This window comes from Salmo trutta, chromosome 12 (genome assembly GCF_901001165.1).
Source record: "Salmo trutta chromosome 12, fSalTru1.1, whole genome shotgun sequence".
In the NCBI taxonomy this organism is placed as follows: domain Eukaryota; kingdom Metazoa; phylum Chordata; class Actinopteri; order Salmoniformes; family Salmonidae; genus Salmo; species Salmo trutta.
Window position 1 is genome coordinate 3,200,193 of NC_042968.1, and position 22,207 is coordinate 3,222,399.

At 42.6% G+C, this 22,207-nt stretch overlaps 1 protein-coding gene across 2 annotated transcripts in view; it reads left to right on the forward strand.

The window, feature by feature from the left end:
• Positions 1-22,207, forward strand: part of kif6 (kinesin family member 6) — a 261,943-nt gene that overhangs the window by 23,298 nt on the left and 216,438 nt on the right. The window contains exon 4 of one of the 2 annotated variants that reach the window (XM_029766851.1): positions 20,863-21,010. The exons of the other annotated variant lie outside the window; for it this stretch is intronic. Within the exon in view, the coding sequence (XP_029622711.1) occupies positions 20,863-21,010 (148 nt within the window). The remainder of the gene's footprint in view (positions 1-20,862; positions 21,011-22,207) is intronic. 2 annotated transcript variants of the gene reach the window in all.

Here is a 22,207-nt window from a genome sequence, read left to right on the forward strand (position 1 = left end):
TGCTACACCACGGCAAGCGGTACCGGAGTGCCAAGTGTAGGAACAAAGGGCTCCTTAACAGCTTCTACCCCCAAGCCATAAGACTGCTAAACAATTAATCAAATGGCCACCGGACTATTTACATTCACACCACCCCACCTTTACCCATACCTACAAGTACAAATTACCTCGACTAACCTGTACCCCTGCACTTTGACTCAGTGCCGTTAGCCCCTGTATATAGTCTCGTTATTGCTATTTTATTATTACTTTTTATTTTTTACTTTAGTTTATTTAGTAAATATTTTCTTAACTTGAACTGCATTGTTGGTTAAGGGCTTGTAAAGTAAGCATTTCACGGTTCCGCACATGTGACAAATACAATTTGATTTGATATGGAATCATGTAGTAAGCAAAAAAGTGTAAAACAAATCTAAATATATTTTAAATTCTTCAAAGTAGCCACCCTTTGCCTTGATGACAGCTTTGCACACTTTTGGCATTATCTTAACCAGCTTCACCTGGAATGCTTTCCCAACATTCTTGAAGGAGTTCCCACATATGCTGAGCACTTGTTGGCTGCTTTTCCTTCAATCTGTGGTCCATCTCATCCCACACCATCTTAATTGGGTTGAGGTCGGGTGATTGTGGAGGCCAGGTTATCTGATGCAGCACTCCAAATCAAATCAAGGTTTATTTGTGACGTGCGCCAAATACAACAGGTGTAGACCTTACAGTGAAATGCTTACTTACATGCTCTAACCAATAGTGCGAAAAAAAGGTGTGTGTGTGTAAAGAAATAAAACAACAGTAAAAAGACATTTGAAAATAACAGTAGCAAGGCTATATACAGACATCGGTTAGTCTGGCTTATTGAGGTAGTATGTACATGTAGGTATGGTTAAAGTGACTATGCATATATGATGAACAGAGAGTAGCAGTAGCGTAAAAAGAGGGGTTGGCGGGTGGTGGGACACAATGCAGATAGCCGGGTTAGCCAATGTGCGGGAGCACTGGTTCGTCGGGCCAATTGAGGTAGTATGTACATGAATGTATAGTTAAAGTGACTATGCATATATGATAAACAGAGAGTAGCAGCAGTGTAAAAGAGGGGTTGGGGGGGGCCCACAATGGAAATAATCCGGGTAACCATTTGGTTACCTGTTCAGGAGTCTTATGGCTTGGGGGAAAAACTGTTGAGAAGCCCCAGTGATGTACTGGGCCGTATGCACTACCCTCTGAAGTGCCTTGCGGTTGGAGGCCGAGCAATTGCCGTTCCAGGCAGTGATGCAACCGGTCAGGATGCTCTCGATGTTGCAGCTGTAGAACCTTTTGAGGATCTCAGGACCCATGCCAAATCTTTTTAGTTTCCTGAGGGGGAATAGGCTTTGTCGTACCCTCTTCACGACTGTCTTGGTGTGTTTGGACCATTCTAGTTTGTTGTTGATGTGGACACCAAGGAACTTGAAGCTCTCAACCTGCTCCACTACAGCCCCGTCGATAAGAATGGGGGCATGCTCTGTGCTCCTTTTCCTGTAGTCCACAATCATCTCCTTAGTCTTGGTTACGTTGAGGGATAGGTTGTTATGCTGGCACCACCCGGCCAGGTTTCTGACCTCCTCCCTATAGGCTGTCTCGTCGTTGTCGGTGATCAGGCCTACCGCTGATGTGTCGTCTGCAAACTTAATGATGGTGTTGGAGTCGTGCCTGGTCATGCAGTCGTGGGTGAACAGGGAGTACAGGAGGGGACAGAGCACGCACCCCTGGGGAGCTCCAGTGTTGAGGATCAGCATTTTGTGATAGCAAAACAATCCTGTAGTTTAGCATATGCTTCATCTGACCACTTTTTTATAGACCAAGTCACTGGTGCTTCCTGCTTTAATTCTTGCTTGTAAGTAGGAATCAGGAGGATAGAGTTGTGGTCGGATTTACCAAATGGAGGGCGAGGGAGAGCTTTGTACGCGTCTTTGTGTGTGGAGTACAGGGGATCTAGAATTTTTTCCCCTCTGGTTGCACATTTAACATGTTGATAGAGATTTGGTTAAACTGATTTAGGTTTCCCTGCATTAAAGTCTCCGGCCACTCGGAGTGCCAAATTCAATATATATATTTTTTATATTTAACTTTCATACATTCTCAAGTGCAATAGACCAAATTAAAGCTGAACTTCTTGTTAATCTAGCCACAGTGTCAGATTTCAAAAAGGCTTTACGGCGAAAGCAAACAATGCTATTATGTGAGGACAGCACCCCATCAAACAACACAGACAATCATATTTCATCCCGCCAGGCGCGACACAAAACTCAGAAATAACGATATAATTCATGCCTTACCTTCGACGAGCTTCTTCTGTTGGCACTCCAATATCTCCCATAAATATCACAAATGGTCCTTTTGTTCGATTAATTCCGTCGTTATATATCCAGAACACTGTCTTGCAGGAAATCACGCATAGAACGAGCAGTATGTCTGGTGGCATTGTCATGCTGTAGGGTCATGTCAGGATGAGCCTGCAGGAAGGGTATCACATGAGGGAGGAGGATGTCTTCCCTGTAACGCACAGCATTGAGATTGCCTGCAATGACAATAAGCTCAGTCCGATGATGCTGTGACACACCGCCCCAGACCATGACGGACCCTCCACCTCTAAATCGATCCCGCTCCAGAGTACAGGCGTGACGCTCATTCCTTCGACGATAAACGTGAATCCTACCATTACCCCTGGTGAGACAAAACCGTGACTCGTCAGTGAAGTGCACTTTTTGCCAGTCCTGTCTGATCCAGCAACGGTGGGTTTGTGCCCATAGGCGACATTGTTGCCGGTGATGTTTGGTGAGGACCTGCCTTACAACATGCCTACAAGCCCTCAGTCCAGCCTCTCTCAGCCTATTGCGGACAGTCTGAGCCTTGATGGAGGGATTGTGCGTTCCTGGTGTAACTCGGGCAGTTGTTGTTACCATCCTGTACCTGTCCCGCAGGTGTGATGTTCGGATGTACTGATCCTGTGCAGGTGTTGTTACAAGTGGTCTGCCACTTGCCAGGATGATCAGCTGTTCGTCCTGTCTCCCTGTAGCGTTGTCTAAGGAGTCTCACAGTACAGACATTGCAATTTATTTTCCTGGCCACATCTGCAGTCCTCATGCTTCCTTGCAGCATGCCTACGGCACGTTCACGCAGATGATTAGGGACCCTGGGCATCTTTCTTTTGGTGTTTTTCAGAGTCTGTAGAAAGGCCTCTTTAGTGTCCTAAGTTTTCATAACTGTGACCTTAATTGCCTACCGTCTGTAAGCTGTTAGTGTCTTAACGACCGTTCCACAGGTGCATGTTCATTAATTGTTTATGGTTCATTGAGCAAGCATGGGAAACAGTGTTTAAACCCTTTACAATGAAGATCTGTGAAGTTATTTGGATTTTTACAAATTTTCTTTGAATAACAGGGTCCTGAAAAAGGGACGTTTCTTTTATTGCTGAGTTTAGATCTTTTTAATTGATGGCACACTTAGTGATCAAATCAGCAGAATTACCACTGATATAAAATGTTGTTATTCTTATCATTGTCATCTCTCAATTCAAGTATTTTCAAACTTGGCAGAGGTTGGCTACTCTTCTTACATGGTGTCTTTGAGTTTTTCCCTTGGCCTAAGGTTAGGCTAATTCAGGGTTTGCTCCCCAAGGGAGATAGGCAAAGACTAGAGCATTTACTTGGAATTTCCTGCGATCAACTGTAGGTCTTGATGTTGTTATCTGAATTATGTTTCTCTCTCTCTCTCTCGCTTCCTTTCTCGTCCCCTGCCCTGCTCAATTTCTCTCTCTCTCCCTTGCGCTCTCGTCCTAATTCCACCTCTTACTCATAATAGGGGTATTTATGTAATACGCAAGTGCTTTTCATTATCGTCAGTATTAGGAGACATAAACAACACGTGAGATGTCTGGGTTGACTCAGGGCTCAAATATCTTTGACCGGACTCAGACCATAGCCTTCTGTCTTCGGTTACCCTTCAAAAAGTCACCAGCATATAGATTCTGGCTTCAGGGCCAGGATGTAGCCCCATGTCATTCTGGGGCACTGATTCAAACCATGGGTTGTCTTTTTCCAATGTGAGACATTTCTTCTTCAGCTGTTGAATTCAGATTTTGGATTCACATTTACGGCAATCTAATGGAATGTTCTAGATTCCTGAAGGTCTTAACCTTTTTAAATCCAGTCTCGCCAGTTGTTAAATCAGAGGTGTGAGTAGCCCTGTTGATGTTTTGCCCCTCCATTGGTGATGAATGGCGATGGAATGTATAAAAAAATGCTGACAATGTTATGCACACATTGAAGTGGTCAGCAAATTCATTAGGAGTTGAAGAGCCATGGATGACACAACATACTCATTTTTTTACTTCATATGTATCACACCTACATTTGGAGGCTTTTTTAAGTCTCATTTCCAGAATTGGTAAACTAGGCTATTGCTGAGAAGAGTGTTTCTCTCAAGATTATTCTCTTACATGTAGGCCCCAAAACACAATTGTTTACATTAAATTGATAAAGGTCATTTTCAGGAAACAGTTCAGTGTTGTCAGGTCTAGTAGGAAATCGTTGACAGAATAAAAAGCAGCTGTTAGAACATCACACCCACAAGCCTATGCAAGCGGACGCCGAGCGTTTAATTTACTTTTCCACATCAAGAATGGTAATAGCTGTCAAGTTGTTGTTTTTCCAAGTGCCCAGGCTGGAGCTGCGTTCCTCTGTAGTTCATCCAAGAGCTCTATATACCTCTCATTTGAACACCAATCGCCGTCTCCGTTGAGCTGTAACCAAAACCCACAGCGTTTACAGTCAAGCAACAGTAATGTCGCTAATGATAAAAGACCTATTTTATTTATGCTGAGCTGGTAAGTCGACCTTAGTCTGTCCCACTCTCAGCACATTGTAACAAAAGTATCATGAGACTGCCCCTGCTCCGGGCAGGATAGCTACAAAGGTTTTCTCATGCAACCTGTTGCCTGTCCTTTCGAGAAGTATGGAGGTGGAGGGGTAACGCTCCCCACTCGAGTAGTACCCCGGGGTTCAATCCCCAAATCCACCCTTCCTACTGTTCTCCCACTTGCCTGTCTTCCCCTCTGTTTCCAACTGTCTAAATAAAGTTTAAATGTAAAAAGGAATATACAGACCAAGAGGAAGATGGATGGTCACAAGCCATCAAACAAAGCCGAGCTGCTTGAATTTTTGCGCCAGGAGTGGCATAAAGTCACCCAACATCAATGTGAAAGACTGGTGGAGAGCATGCCAAGACGCATGAAAGCTGTGATTGAAAATCAGGGTTATTCCACCAAATATTGATTTCTGAACTCTCCCTAAGTTAAAACATTAGCATTGTGTTGTTAAAAAATGAATATGAACTTATTTTCTTTGCATTATTCAAGGTCTGGCAACACTGCATCTTTTTTGTTATTTTGACCAGTTGTCATTTTCTGCAAATAAATACTCTAAATAACAATATTTTTTATTTGGAATTTGGGAGAAATGTTGTCAGTAGTTCATAGAATAAAACAAAAATGATCATTTTATCAAAATACATACCTAGAAATAGTAAAACCAGAGAAACTGATAATTTTGCAGTGGTCTCTTAATTTTCTCCAGAGCTATATACAGTTGAAGTTGGAAGTTCACATACACCTTAGCCAAATACATTTAAACTCAGTTTTCACAATTCCTGACATTTAATCTTAGTAAAAATTCCCTGTTTTAGGTCAGTTAGGATCACCACTTCTTTTTAAGAATGTGAAATGTCAGAATAATAGTAGAGATAATTATTTATTTCAGCTTTTATTTCTTTCATCACATTTCCAGTGGGTCAGAAGTTTACATACACTCAATTAGTATTTGGTAGCATAGCCTTTAAATTGTTTAACCTGGGTCAAACATTTTGGGTAGCCTTCCACAAGCTTCCCACAATACGTTGGGTGAATTTTGGCCCATTCCTCCTGACAGAGCTGGTATAACTGCGTCAGTTTTGTAGATCTCCTTGCTCGCACACTCTTTTTCAGTTCTGCCCACAAATTTTCTATAGGATTGAGGTCAGGGCTTTGTGATGGCCACTCCAATACCTTGACTTTGTTGTCCTTAAGCCATTTTGCCACAACTTTGGAAGTATGCGTGGGTCATTGTCCATTTGGAAGACCCATTTGCGACCATGCTTTAACTTCCTGACTGATGTCTTGAGATGTTGCTTCAATATATCCACATACTTTTCCTGCCTCATGATGCCATCTATTTTGTGACGGGCACCAGTCCCTCTTGCAGCAAAGCACCCCCACAACATGATGCTGCCACCTCCGTGCTTCACGGTTGGGATGGTGTTCTTCGGCTTGCAAGCTTCCCCCTTTTTCCTCCAAACATAACGATGGTCATTATGGCCAAACAGTTCTATTTTTGTTTCATCAGACCAGAGGACAAAATGTACGATATTTGTCCCCATGTGCAGTTGCAAACTGTAGTCTGGCTTTTTTATGGCGGTTTTGGAGCAGTGGCTTATTCCTTTTATTTATTTATTTATTTTATTTCACCTTTATTTAACCAGGTAGGCAAGTTGAGAACAAGTTCTCATTTACAATTGCGACCTGGCCAAGATAAAGCAAAGCAGTTCGACAGCATACAACAACACAGAGTTACACATGGAGTAAAACAAATATACAGTCAATAATACAGTAGAAAAATAAGTCTATGTACAATGTGAGCAAATGAGGTGAGATAAGGGAGGTAAAGGCAAAAAAAGTCCATGGTGGCAAAGTAAATACAATATAGCAAGTAAAACACTGTAATGGTAGATTTGTAGTAGAAGAGGAGCAAAATAAAATAGGAGCAAAATAAAATAAATAAATACAGTAGGGGAAGGGGTAGTTGTTTGGGCTAAATTATAGAACCGTCCAGAGTAGGGATGCAGGACAGGCGGGCAGGTGCAGGCAGCGATCGGTTGAAGAGCATGCATTTAGTTTTACTTGTATTTAGGAGCAGTTGGAGGCCACGGAAGGAGAGTTGTATGGCATTGAAGCTCGTCTGGAGGGTTGTTAACACAGTGTCCAAAGAAGGGCCAGAAGTGTACAGAATGGTGTCGTCTGCGTAGAGGTGGATCAGAGACTCACCAGCAGCAAGAGTGACATCATTGATGTATACAGAGAAAAGAGTCGGCCCAAGAATTGAACCCTGTGGCACCCCCATAGAGACTGCCAGAGGTCCGGACAACAGGCCCTCCAATTTGATACACTGAACTCTATCAGAGAAGTAGTTGGTGAACCAGGCGATGCAATCATTAGAGAAACCAAGGCTATTGAGTCTGTCGATGAGGATGTGGTGATTGACAGAGTCGAAAGCTTTGGCCAGGTCAATGAAAACGGCAGCACAGTATTGTTTCTTATCGATGGCGGTTACGATATCGTTTAGGACCTTGAGTGTGGCTGAGGTGCACCCATGACCAGCTCTGAAACCAGATTGCATAGCGGAGAAGGTGCGGTGGGATTCGAAATGGTCGGTAATCTGTTTGTTGACTTGGCTTTCGAAGACCTTAGAAAGGCAGGGTAGGATGGATATAGGTCTATAGCAATTTGGGTCAAGAGTGTCCCCTCCTTTGAAGACGGGGATAACAGCAGCTGCTTTCCAATCTATGGGAATCTCAGACGACGAAAGAGAGGTTGAACAGGCTAGTAATAGGGGTTGCAATAATTTCGGCAGATCATTTTAGAAAGAAAGGGTCCAGATTGTCTAGCCCGGCTGATTTGTAGGGGTCCAGATTTTGCAGCTCTTTCAGAACATCAGCTGAATGGATTTGGGAGAAGGAGAAATGGGGAAGGCTTGGGCGAGTAGCTGTGGGGGGTGCAGTGCTGTTGACTGCAGTAGGGGTAGCCAGGTGGAAAGCATGGCCAGCCGTAGAATAATGCTTATTGAAATTCTCAATTATAGTAGGTTTATCGGTGGTGACAGAGTTTCCTATCCTCAGTGCAGTGGGCAGTTGGGAGGAGGTGTTCTTATTCTCCATGGACTTTACAATGTCCCAGAACGTTTTTGAATTTGTGTTGCAGGAAGCAAATTTCTGCTTGAAAAAGCTAGCCTTAGCTTTTCTAACTGCCTGTGTATATTGGTTTCTAACTTCCCTGAAAAGTTGCATATCGCGGGGGCTGTTTGATGCTAATGCAGAACGCCATAGGATGTTTTTGTGTTGGTTAAGGGCAGTCAGGTCTGGGGAGAACCAAGGGCTATATCTGTTCCTGGTTCTAAATTTCTTGAATGGGGCATGCTTTTTTAAGATGGTGAAGAAGGCATTTTTTTTAAATAACCAGGCATCCTCTACTGACGGGATGAGGTCAATATCCTTCCAGGATACCAGGGCCAGGTCGATTAGAAAGGCTTGCTCGTTGAAATGTTTCAGGGAGCGTTTGACAGTGATGAGTGGAGGTCGTTTGACTGCGGACCCATTACGGATGCAGGCAATGAGGCAGTGATCGCTGAGATCTTGGTTGAAAACAGCGGAGGTGCATTTAGAGGGCAAATTGGTTAGGATGATATCTATGAGGGTGCCAGTGTTTACGGCTTTGGGGTGGTACCTGGTGGGTTTATTAATAATTTGTGTGAGATTGAGGGCGTCAAGCTTGGATTGTACGATACCTGGGGTGTTAAGCATGTCCCAGTTCAGGTCACCTAGTAGCACGAGCTCTGAAGATAGATGGGGGCAATCAGTTCACATATGGTGTCCAGAGCACAGCTGGGGGCCGAGGGTGGTCTATAGCAGGCGGCAACGGTGAGAGACTTGTTTTTGGAGAGGTGGATTTTTAAAAGTAGAAGTTCAAATTGTTTGGGTACAGACCTGGATAGTAGGACAGAACTCTGCAGGCTAACTCTGCAGTAGATTGCAACACCGCCCCCTTTGGCCATTCTATCTTGTCTGAAAACGTTGTAGTTAGGGATGAAGATTTCAGAGTTTTTGGTGGACTTCCTAAGCCAGGATTCAGACACGGCTAGGACATCCGGGTTGGCAGAGTGTGCTAAAGCAGTGAATAAAACAAACTTAGGGAGGAGGCTTCTAATGTTAACATGCATGAAACCAAGGCTATTACGGTTACAGAAGTCATCAAAAGAGAGCGCCTGGGGAGTAGGAGTGGAGCTAGGCACTGCAGGGCCTGGATTCACCTCTACATCACCAGAGGAGCAGAGAAGTATGAAGGTAAGGGTACGGCTAAAAGCTATAAGAATTGGTCGTCTGTGACGTCCGGAATAGAGAGAAAAAGGAGCAGGTTTCTGGGGGCGATAAAATAGCTTCATGGTATAATGTACAGACAAAGGTATGGTAGGATGTGAGTACAGTGGAGGTAAACCTAGGCATTTAGTGATGATGAGAAAGATATTGTCTATAGAAACATCATTGAAACCAGAAGATGTCATAGCATGTGTGGGTGGAGGAACTGAGAGGTTGGATAAGGTATAATGAGCAGGGCTAGAGGCTCTACAGTGAAATAAGCCAATTAACACTAACCAGAACAGCAATGGACAAGGCATATTGACATTAAGGAGAGACATGCTTAGCCGAGGGATCAAAGGGTCCAGTGAGAGTTAGATAGCTAGCCGAGCCATAGGTAGCAAGCTGGTAGTTGATGGAGGAGGTCTGTTTTTAGCCACCTCGTGCGATTCCGTCTGTAGATTAGTGGGGTTCCGTGTGGTAGGGGGGACCAGTCCAATTGGCAAAATAGTTAGTTATAGTGGCCCAAGAAAACTGTCCGATAGACATATTCAGATAGCAGCCGATAAGACAGCTAACGATTAGCGGGCCGCAGATGGGCATTCAGGTTACGTCACGACGGAGGGGCCAGTTGGATAACTCCCTCGGGCAGGCAACGCTGGTGGTCCAGTCGTGAAGGCCCGATGGTGCTCCGCATCGGCAGTAAAACGGGTCCGGATAGGTAATTGTAGCCCAGGAGAGGCCGATGGAACTCTTCAAATGGCTAGCTACGGAATAGCCCAGGAGTGGCTGATGAAACACTTCAGCTGGCTAGCTCCGGAATAATTATGTTAACTCCGGGACCAACGTTGCCAATAGTCACTCAGGTAGCAGCTAGCTAGCTGCAAGATCCAGGTGTAAACGTCCAGAGCCTGCGGTAGAAATCCGGAGATATGGAGAGAGAATAGGTCCGGTAAGCTCTGGTCTGAGTCGCGCTGTACAAAAATTGCCGATAGCTTTTCGAGCTAATGGATAGCTGAGGACCGCTAACCGTGGCTAGCTGAACTCCAACGTTAGCCAGGCTAACCTTTGGCTAGCTTCTGTTGTGGATTTCAGATTTGAGGTAAATAATACTTTTATTTTTTTAATTGGTGAGGCAGGTTGCAGGAGAGTGTTTTGAGGTTGAGTTTTTAGTAAAAAAAATATGTAAAAAGATATGCGAAGAAAATATGTAAATATATATATACACGGGACACGACAAGAGGAAGACAAAGGACGTCTGAACTGCTACGCCATCTTGGGACAGTTCCTTGCTGAGCAGCCTTTCAGGTTATGTCGATTATAGGTCTCGTTTTACTGTGGATATAGATACTTTTGTACCTGTTTCCTCCAGCATCTTCACAAGGTCCTTTGCTGTTGTTCTGGGATTGATTTGCACTTTTCGCACCAAAGTATGTTCATCTCTAGGAGACAGTACGCGTCTCCTCCCTGAGCGGCATGACGGCTGCGTGGTGCCATGGTGTTTATACTTGCATTCTGTTGTTTGTACAGATGAACGTGGTACCTTCAGGCGTTTGGAAATTGCTCTCAAGGATGAACCAGACTTGTGGAGGTCTAAAAAAAGAATCTGAGGTCTGGGCTGATTTATTTTGATTTTCGCATGATGTCATGCAAAGAGACACTGAGTTTGAAGGTAGGCCTTGAAATACATCCACAGGTACACCACCAATTGACTGAAATGATGTCAATTAGCCTATCAGAAGCTTCTAAAGCCATGGAATCATTTTCTGGAATTTTCCAAGCTGTTCAAAGGCACAGTCAATTTAGTGTATGTAAACTTCTGACCCACTGGAATTGTGAAACAGTGAATTATAAGTGAAATAATCTGTCTGTAAACAATTGTTGGAAAAATTACTTATGTCATGCACAAAGTAGATGTCCTAACAGACTTGCCAAAACTATAGTTTGTTAACAAGAAATTTGTGGAGAGGTTGAAAAACGAGTTTTAGTGACTCCAACCTAATTGTATGTAAACTTCTGACTTGAACTGTGTGTGTGTGTATATATATATATATATATATATATATATACATATATATATACATATATATATATACAGTATCTCACAAAAGTGAGTACACCCCTCACATTTTTGTAAATATTTGAGTATATCTTTTCATGTGACACTGAAGAAATGACACTTTGCTACAATGTGAAGTAGTGAGTGTACAGCTTGTATAACAGTGTAAATTTGCTGTCCCCTCAAAATAACACAACACACAGCCATTGATGTCTAAACCGCTGGCAACAAAAGTGAGTACACCCCTAAGTAAAAATATCCAAATTGGGCCCAATTAGCCATTTTCCCTCCCCGGTGTCATGTGACTCGTTAGTGGTGAACTCCAAGCTGAACCTCTTTGCTTGACATCATGGTAAAATCAAAAGAAATCAGCCAAGACCTCCACAAAAATGGTAGACCTCCACAAGTCTGGTTCATCCTTGGGAGCAATTTCCAAATGCCTGAAGGTACCACGTTCATCTGTACAAACAATAGTACGCAAGTATAAACACCATGGGACAACGCAGCCGTCATACCGCTCAGGAAGGAGACGCGTTCTGTCTCCTAGAGATGAACATACTTTGGTGCGAAAAGTGCAAATCAATCCCAGACCAAAAGCAAAGGATCTTGTGAAGATGCTGGAGGAAACAGGTACTAATGTATCTATATCCACAGTAAATCGAGTCCTATATCAACATAACCTGAAAGGCCGCTCAGCAAGGAAGAAGCCACTGCTCCAAAACCGCCATAAAAAGCAAGATTACGGTTTGCAACTGTATATAGGGACAAAGATCGTACTTTTTGGAAAAATGTCCTCTGGTCTGATGATACAAAAATTGAACTATTGGGCCATAATCACCATCGTTATGTTTGGAGGAAAAAGGGTGAGGCTTGCAAGCCAAAGAACACCATCCCAACCGTGAAGCACGGGGGTGGCAGCATCATGTTGTGGGGGTGCTTTTCTGCAGGAGAGACTGGTGCACTTCACAAAATAGATGGCATCATGAGGCAGGAAAATTATGTGGATATATTGAAGCAACATCTCAAGACATCAGACAGGAAGTTAAAGCGTGTGCGAGCAAGGAGACCTACAAACCTGACTCAGTTATACCAGCTCTGTCAGGGGGAATGGGCCAAAATTCACCCAATTTATTGTGGGAAGCTTGTGGAAGAATATCCGAAACATTTGACCCAAGTTAAACAATTTAAAAGCAATGCTACCAAATACTAATTGAGTGTATGCAAACTTCTGACCCACTGGAAATGTGATGAAAGAAATAAAAACTGAAATAAATCATTCTCTCCACTATTATTCTGACATTTCACATTCTTAAAATAAAGTGGTGATCCTAACTGACCTAAGACAGGGAATTTTTACGAGGATTAAATGTCAGGAATTGTGAAAAACTGAGTTTAAATGTATTTTGCTTTGGTGTATGTTAACTTCCGACTTCAACAGTACATACATACATACATACATACATACATACATACATACATACATACATACATACATACATACATACATACATACATACAGTAAAAAGTATGGACACCTACTCATTCCAGATTTTTTCTTTATTTTCACTATTTTTTTGCATTGCAGAATAATAGTGAAGACATCAAAACAAAAAAATATCACATATGGAATCATGTCGTAACCAAAAAATTGAGATTCCTCAAAGTAGCCACCATTTGCCTTGATGACAGCTTTGCACACTCTTGGCATTCTCTCAACCAGCTTCATGAGGTAGTCACCAGGAATGCATTTCAATTAACATGTGTGATTAACATGTGTGCCTTGTTAAAACTGAATTTGTGGAATTTCTTTCCTTCTTAATGCATTTCAGCCAATCAGTTGTTTTGTGACAAGTTAGGGGGGTATACAGAACATAGCCCTATTTGGTAAAAGATCATGTCCATATTATGGTAAGAACAGCTCAAATAAGCAAAGAGAAACGTCAGTCCATCATTACTTTAAGACATGAAGGTCAGTCAATCCTGAAAATTTCAAGAACTTTGACATTTTCTTCAAGTGCAGTCGCTAAAATCATCAAGCGCTATGATGAAACTGGCTCTCATGAACACCGCCACAGTAAAGGAAGACCCGGAGTTACCTTTGCTGCAGAGGATTAGTTAATTCGCGTTAACAGCCTCAGAAATTGCAGCCCAAATAAATGCTTCAGAGTTCAAGTAACAGACATCTCAGAGGGAGACTGCATTAATCAGGTCTTCATGGTCCAATTGCTGCAAAGAAACCACTACTAAAGGACACAGATCAGAACAATAGACTTGCTTCGGCAACTTGAGCATTGGACATTCGACCGGTGAAATCTGTCCTTTGGTCTGATGAGTCCAAATTTGAGATTTTTGGTTCCAACCGCTATGTCTTTGTGAGACAGAGTAGGTCAACGGATGGTCTCCGCATGTGTGGTTCCCACCGTGAAGCATGGAGGAGGGGGTGTGAAGGTGTGGTTGTGCTTTGCTGGTGACACTGGCTGCATTCTAAACTATTAACAGACACACCCTCTTCCCTCAGCCCTCAAATTAAGTGGGCACTTCTGATGACATATCATGATGTCTGACGAGTTTACACTTGCAGGGCAAGGGGCTAGGGAGGAAGGATTTCATTTTGAATGGACCGCCCTTGTCTGGAAATTCGTCACTCGTTCGTCGTGACTATAGTGTTGTCAGCCACCAGTAGCTTGTGGGTGCTTTATATGCGCTACAGTCAATTATGATTGCATGTCTACTTATATTAACTATATAATTATTAATATACACCTACTGTATGATAGCTAGCAAATTAATTAGCTAACTAACGTTAGCCTGCCTTGCTCCTTCTGAAGAAGGAGAATATTGATGTTGAGGTTGATATTGATGCTGAGGTTTTACGTTTTGGCAGACTTTTCTTAGCTGATGTACAATCATCACAAATTGAATTATGGGGCGTTTCAGGCCCCAAAGTGAACATAATTGTACACTTCCAAACTCCATTAAAAACGAGGGCTGAAGGGCTTACGTTGCAAACTTCCCTTGCTTGGCTAATCATTGGACCGCTGAAAAATATGGTTGCGGGGATTCCCCTAAGGGCATAAGGTGAGGGTAAGTGGACGAGGGTGTGTCTTTTATGAGTTTGAAACGAAGCCCCTGTCAGTGATTTATTTAGAATTCAAGGCACACTTAACCATCATGGCTCCCACAGCATACTGCAGCGATACGACATCACATCTGGTTTGCGCATTGTGGGACTATCATTTGTTTTTCAACAGGACAATGACCCAACACACCTCCAGGCTGTGTAAGGGCTATTTGACCAAGAAGGAGAGTGATTGAGTGCTGCATCAGATGACCTGGCCTCCACAATCACCTGACCTGAACCCAAATGAGATGGTTTGGGTTGAGTTGGACTGCAGAGTGAAGGAGAATCAGCCAACAGGTGCTCAGCATATGTGGGAACTCCTTCAAGACTGTTGGAAAATCATTCCAGGTGAAGCTGGTTGAGAGATTGCTAAGAGTGTGCAAGGATGTCATCAAGGCAAAGTGTGGCTACTTTCAAAAATCTCAAATATAAAATATATTTTGATTTGTTTAACACTTTTTTGGTTCCTACATGATTCCATTTGTGTTATTTCATGGTTTTGATGTCTTCACTATTATTCTACAATGAGAAAGTAGTAAAAATTAAGAAAAATGTGTGTCCAAACTTCTAAGTATTCAGACCCCTTCACTTTTTCCACGTTTTGTTAGGTTACAGCCTTCTTCTAAAATGTATAAAATAAAAAAATTCCTCAGCAATCTACGCACAATACCCCATAATCACAAAGGAAAAACATATTTTTTGAAATGTTTGCAAATATATTAAATATAAAACCCAGAAATACCTTATTTACATAAGTATTCAGACCCTTTGATATGAGACTCGAAATTCAGTTCATGTGCATCCTGTTTCCATTGATCATCCTTGAGATGTTTCTACAACTTGATTGGAGTCAACCTGTGGTAAATTCAATTCTTCGGACATGATTTGGAAAGGCACACGTGTCTATATAAGCTCCCACAGTTGACAGTGCATGTCAGAGCATAAACCAAGCCATCAGGTTGAAGGAATTATCCGTAGAGCTCCGAGACAGGATTGTTTCGAGGTACAGATCTGGGGAAGGCTACCAACAAATGTCTGCAGCATTGAAGGTCCCCAAGAACACAGTGGCCTCCATTACTCTTAAATGGAACAAGTTTGGACCAGGCAGTCCTGAGGTATGGTCCTAGGGCTCATGTCCTCCAGGAGGGGAGAGAGGGCGAGATGGGAGAATTAGAGGGAGCATATCTAAGATCTCACAGGAGAATTACACCAGATTTAACAGACTGACCCTCGCCGCTCGGCAAATAGACTATTGCAGCGTAGATACAGGAGACTGAGATAGGGGAGCTAGGTTACATCCACAGTTAGCCCCGGACAGGGACAACCAGGCAGGAAACCCCAACCACTTTGACAAAGCACAGTCCCCCACACCACTAAAGGGATATCAACAGGCCACTAACTTACTACCCTGAGACAAGGCCGAGTATAGCCCACGAAGATCTCCCCACTGCACCAGCCCAAGGACAGGAAGGATGGAAGAGCGAAGAGCAAGCCAGTGAGTCAGCCACCGTAATGGGGTCAGAGGCAGAGAATCCCAGTGAACATAGTCGGCCAGGCAGAGACCGCAAGGGTATTTCGTCACTCCACAAGGCATTTCACCATGACTGACATTAATGCCACATGATGATAGTCATTCAGCTCCGCTGGATTGTTCTTTTTTAGAACTGGTCGGATCTCAGATGTCTTCAAGAGTGAGGGAACCATGTGTTCTGATAGGGAGTTGTTTAAGAGAGTGCAAAAGATGTCTGCCAGCTCATCTGAGCATTCCTTCAGTAGACTTTGTTGGATTTGATTCTCTTGAAGACCTGTCTCACCTCCTCCTTCTCAATGGTTGGCACCTCCACTCCATCCAGGGACTGGAGCGGCAGTTTTTCCGTCAGGCTTTCTGTTAGAGTGGAGAAGTCGTGATTATCAAAACAGTTAAAAGTGACGAGTTCATTGACAAACTGTTCCTCTTCCTTCATGTTTTTCCCTTTGGTTTTCTTTTTGGCTTGCTCGGTGAGGGTTGCCAGACTTTGCTAGGCCTGCCTGAGGTTCCCTGTGTGGAACATGTTTTCCACTTTATTTTTGTAGTTGTCCTTAGCCTGGGCTATTGGTTGTTTTACTGTCCTCTACAAGGTTTTCACTTCCTGATTGTTGCCAGCAGAAAAATATGTGTGTTTAAGCTCTGCAGAAATGGCTTGTTATTTGGATAGCATTTCACCATCTTTGTAGGGGCTAACATGCCCTCAGAGAAATGGATATAGACAGTCACTACTCATACTGACTCAAGGGTATAATCCATTATAAAACTGTACAGGACAAACAGCTTTGCAGGCTTTCTGTAGCTTTCTCTTACCATATCTTGACTGCCCATTACTTTCTTTGAATGCTGGCAGTAATTGAATTGCCTAGTGGTCCGATGTGCTCAATGGGGGGCTTCAGCAACTTATATGCCCCTTTTTATTATTGCCGTAACACAAATCCAATTTACTATCTCCCTATGGGCTACAAGTAACATTGTTCATAGTTCGGTAGGACAGTATGAAGTGAGAAGGAGTTAAAATACAGTATAAATAAAGAGGTGTGGAGGAAAATAGAGAGAGTAGAGAGGAGCAGGTCTAAGGGATGGTGAAGTGCCCTAAGAAGGGCTCTGTCCGTCTCCAGGAAGAATGACTTGTAAACAGGAAGAAGTGTTTGGAAACACCCAGGCTTAAGTGGTTGAGCCCAGGCCGCATCATTAGGCCTGTCGTTATGACACAGAACCAGTGTCCGTCTTTCCTCTTTTCACCATAGCAGGCATGAGTCACTCTTGTTAGGGATAAGCTGTTTCCAAAAGGGCCTCTATTTCCTATTTAGTGCGCTACTTTTGACCAGGGCCCATAGGGTTCTCTTCAAATGTAGTGCACTTTATAGGGAATAGGGGGACACTTGGAACGCAGAACATAGTGTCTGCCCAACAACGTCCATCCCAGCCAGAGCAACCCACCCTTCTAATGAATGAATGAATGGATGTATTTTTTTGTATAGACTGATGAATGAGACCATTTTTTCCATTTTTGTAGATGGTACAGCAGGTTTTCGTAGAAGGCGTACAGCAGTGGAAGAGTTACTGCTCACCACTCTAAAATAATCGTTTGAATGTCCCAAACAAAACGAGCTTGAGGCTGAAATCTTTGGAAAGATTTCAATTCAATGATTCAGAATGTAATACTAATACTGTTGCTATAGGCCTATAAAGTGTATTAACGGATATCTGGTTCCCTAAATTTGACATCATGGAGAGGACAGAATGTATGCCTTTGCAGTCATTTGTAATTTCGCAATGAAGAGCCCGTTTTTCTGCCAACCTACCCCAGACCTTTCTTTCCTTCCCACGGACTTTCGTTAGCATCCATTTGGATGTACATTTCATTCAATTACAGGTTCAGGTCTCTTCAAAATGGTTTCCATTCCATGTCGCTCTTCTGCACGTGTGGTGTCTTGTTGAATGCCAAACCAAAATATAGTCTCACCAAGACACCAACCAGACACAAAACCCTGCTGACTGGGTTTGGGCCCTTCTTCACTCAACCAAGACATTCCTGCTCACCGGCAGATCAGTCTGTCTGTGGCCGTCGCTGTGTGTCTTTCGCTACAATCTTTTTCTGTAGATTTATAGTGTCAGCTTCAATTCAATCAAGTCTCGGGGAGGTTTAGGTTGTTTTCCTCTTAACGGTGGGATAACGTTGGCTTGACAGGGGTGGTCCCTCCCTATCCGCCACTTAAACCAACGTGTCTTGAGTGCCTGAGGCTGGTCTAGCGGGTAACGCCACCGCCTGTAGCACATACAGATTTACGATCTTAATTTGAGCCAATTTGCTATAGCAGGAAAATAATCCTGCAGCAACAGTGAATTATTATGTGGATTATAATTAATGGACATTTTTGTAGGGGTTGACACATCCAAGCGGAAATTACAAACTAAATAAGCTTTTTTAAACCTCAAATATACTACCGTAATTTCCGGACTATTAAGAACACCTGAATATAAGCCGCACCCACTGAATTAAAAAATATATATTATTTTGAACATAAATAAGCTGCACATGTCTATAAGCCGCAGGTGCCTACCGGTACATTGAAACAAATGAACTTTACACAGGCTTTAACGAAACACGGCTTGTAAAAAAAAAAAAATTTGCAGTAAGCTTTAGTTGTCTTTTTGCACTGAGTCAATTCCTCACGCTGCTGTTTCCAACGTTTTATCATCGACTCATTAAGACCAAGCTCCCGTGCAGCAGCTCTATTTCCTTTTCCAACAGCCAGATCAATCGCCTTCAACTTGAAAGCTGCATCATATGCATTTCTCCGTGTCTTTGCCATGATGAGGGTGACAAAATGACTACCGTAATCAGAATGATGGTAAGTTTGAGAGCGCTCGATTTAATCTAAACAGTAAACAAAAAAGTTGTTTGAACTTAACCCGTTCGGCAATTTCATTGGTCTAATGAATGCTTCATGCCGGCAAAAAACTGAGCACGTCACAGAAAGTGTTTTTTGTAAGAAAAAAAATTGAAAGCGGGAAAAATCCATATATTAGCCGCGTCATTGTATAAGCCGCGAGGTTCAAAACTGGGAAAAAAGTTGCGGCTTATAGTCCGGAATTTACGGTACAAGTTTTACACTACCGTTCAAAAGATTGGGGTCACTTAGAAATGTCCTTGTTTTTGATTGAAAAGCACATTTTTTGTCCATTAAAATAACATCAAATTGATCAGAAATACAGTGTAGACATTGTTAATGCTGTAAATGACTATTGTAGCTGGAAACGGCTGATTTCTAATGGAATATCTACATAGGCGTACAGAGAACCATTATCAGCAACCGTCACTCCTGTGTTCCAATGGCACGTTGTGTTAGCTAATCCAAGTTTATCATTTTAATAGGCTAATTGATCATTAGAAAGGCCTTTTGCATTTATAGTAGCACAGCTGAAAACTGCTGTCCTGATTAAAGAAGCAATAAAACTGTCCTTCTTTAGACTAGTCAGTATCTGGACTAGTATCTGGAGCATCAGCATTTGTGGGTTCGATTACAGGCTCAAAATGGTTAGAAACAAAGAACTTTCTTCTGAAACTCGTCAGTCTATTCTTGTTCTGAGAAATGAAGGCTATTCCATGTGAGAAATTGCCAAGAAAGTGAAGATCTTGTACAACGCTGTACACTACTCCCTTCACAAAACAGCGCAAACTGGCTTTAACCAGAATAGAAAGAGGAGTGGGAGGCCCCGGAGCACAACGAGTGTCCAGTTTGAGAAACAGACGCCTCACAAGTCCTCAACTGGCAGCTTCATTAAATAGTACCCACAAAACACCAGTCTCAACGTCAACAGTGAAGAGGCGACACCGGGATGCTGGCCTTCTAGGCAGAGTTCTTCTGTCAAGTGTCTGTGTTCTTTTGCCCATCTTAATCTTTTATTTTTATTGGCCAGTCTGAGATATGGCTTTTTCTCTGCAACTCTGCCTAGAAGGCCAGAATCCCGGAGTCGCTTCTTCACTGTTGACGTTGAGACTGGTGTTTTGCGGGTACTATTTGATGAGCTGCCAGTTGAGGACTTGTGAGGCGTCTCTTTCTCTGTACTTTATTATGTATTTGCATCTCATAATGGTGGGCAAATGTTTATTTGGGATCTGTCTTACCTGCTAGTTAAAAGAACTTAAAAGAACACTTTCGATCCAAAGTTTGTGAGATGTTTTCAGATCTCCAAAGTTGACGGATGTCAAGTTGAAACCATGTCCCATGATATTGGCTGTGTAGATCCATCTAGCCTATATGTTTCAATCCCAAATGAATGGAAAAAATAAGGACCAAATTAAACTTGGAAATTAGACAGTACTCATATTTTCCATTTAGTGGTTAAGTGAGGCATATAGCTAGATCTACACAATCGATGTCATTAGACGTGGTTTCAGCTTGACATTAGTCTACTTTTGAGGTCTGAATACATCTGACAAACTTTCATTTTTGAGTGAAATGTCCCTTTAAGTTCTCCCTCCACAAGCCAAATTGAGCTTGATGTTGTTTTTTGTTTATCTGGGCAGTATGTGGGCTGGATACAACAGTATCAAATCAAATCAAATTTTATTGGTCACATACACATGGTTAGCAGATGTTAATGCGAGTGTAGCGAAATGCTTGTGCTTCTAGTACTGACAATGCAGTAATACCTAACAAGTAATCAAACAAATTCTCAACAACTACCTTATACACACAAATGTAGGGATGAATAAGAATATGTACATATAAATATATCGATGAGCGATGGCAGTGCGGCATAGGCAAGATGCAGTAGATGGTATAGAATATAGTATATACATATGAGATGAGCAATGTTGTACCACAGTACAACAACACCCTGCTCTTTCCACTCTTATGATTTAAAGTCACCAGAATAGTATTTTTATACGATTACCTGTATAGTTACTGTGAAGTGTGTTTGCACCTTGTTCTTGATCTTTCTGGACAGTGTGTTGTCGGGATACAATGGTACCATCTTTGCCTATGGCCAGACTGGTAGCGGGAAGACCTTCACCATCACAGGAGGCGCTGAGCGCTACAGTGACCGGGGCATCATCCCTCGCACACTCTCTTACCTCTACCAGCACTTCAGCCAGGTCAGTCATGTGATGGGCCTAATGCTGTGTAATTTTGGATTTTGCGGATTTACTCCTTTAGGGGAGAATCCTACCTTCTACTTACATTTTCACTTTGGACAACATTTTCCCCACACAAAAACAGCTGTGCTGTGAGCTAACACACTGAAAAGTTTTGATACTGTACTTCGCGATTTGCATTGTGTGTGGTGCATCTATCACGCTGTAATCTCTTGTGGACAGAGGTAGGTAACATAAATGATATCTAATGTGGAACTTTTATTCAGGTGTAGTGATTTTTTTTGTCACTGATCATTTGGACAAATCACGATTTCGCCAGTGCTTGCATCTTTCAAATTTCGCAAGGAGAGGGGACGTGACCCATAGACTTGCCCAAAACTTGCAGAGAGAAGGGGTGGAGCTACCTCCCTACTTCTGCTCCTCGTTCTAGTATCACGTATTCACCAGAACATAAATTGAGCTTCTGTCGCAATTATGCAAGATTTTAGTTGTGGGTTGCCAATATTAATCACTCTGTAACTAAATCTTCTTTTAAGCTAAAGTTTCACCTCAAGGAAATTGTTAAAGAAAAGTTACAACATAACTGCAGATTATAATTTCACTTGCTGTGCGTTCGCTCACAGCACAGTGTCTTTGTGAGAGGAAAATATCACCTTCAGTCAGTGGTGTAAAATACTTTTAATTACTAAAGCATTCTTTGGGGGTATAATAATACTTTACTTTATTATTTATATTTTTGACTACTTTTACTTCACTACATTCCTAAAGAAAATAATGTACTTTTTACTCCATACATTTTTCCTGACACCCAAAAGGACAGGAAAAGGGTCCAATTCACACACTTATCAAGAGAACATTCCTGGTCATCTCTACGGCCTCTGATATTGTCACGATTTACCAGGAGCAGTAGAGAGGCAGAGTCAATTGCAGGAGACAGAGGTCCGGTAGTGCGATAGCGTTTAATAACAACCCGAAAACAACACAAGAAGCCGAAAGGCACAGGGCGAACACAATACTCAAAGAGGGAACACGTTCCCAAAACAAATGACGCACGGGGCGCCGCCCGGCAAAACTAGAATAGGGAGCAGCGCTTAATAATGTTTGTCTTGAATAGACATAAAACAATCCCGCACGAAATCCTGAACTGAAAAGACACACTAAATACCCCCCCCCCACCCCACTAATGACAGACAAGGA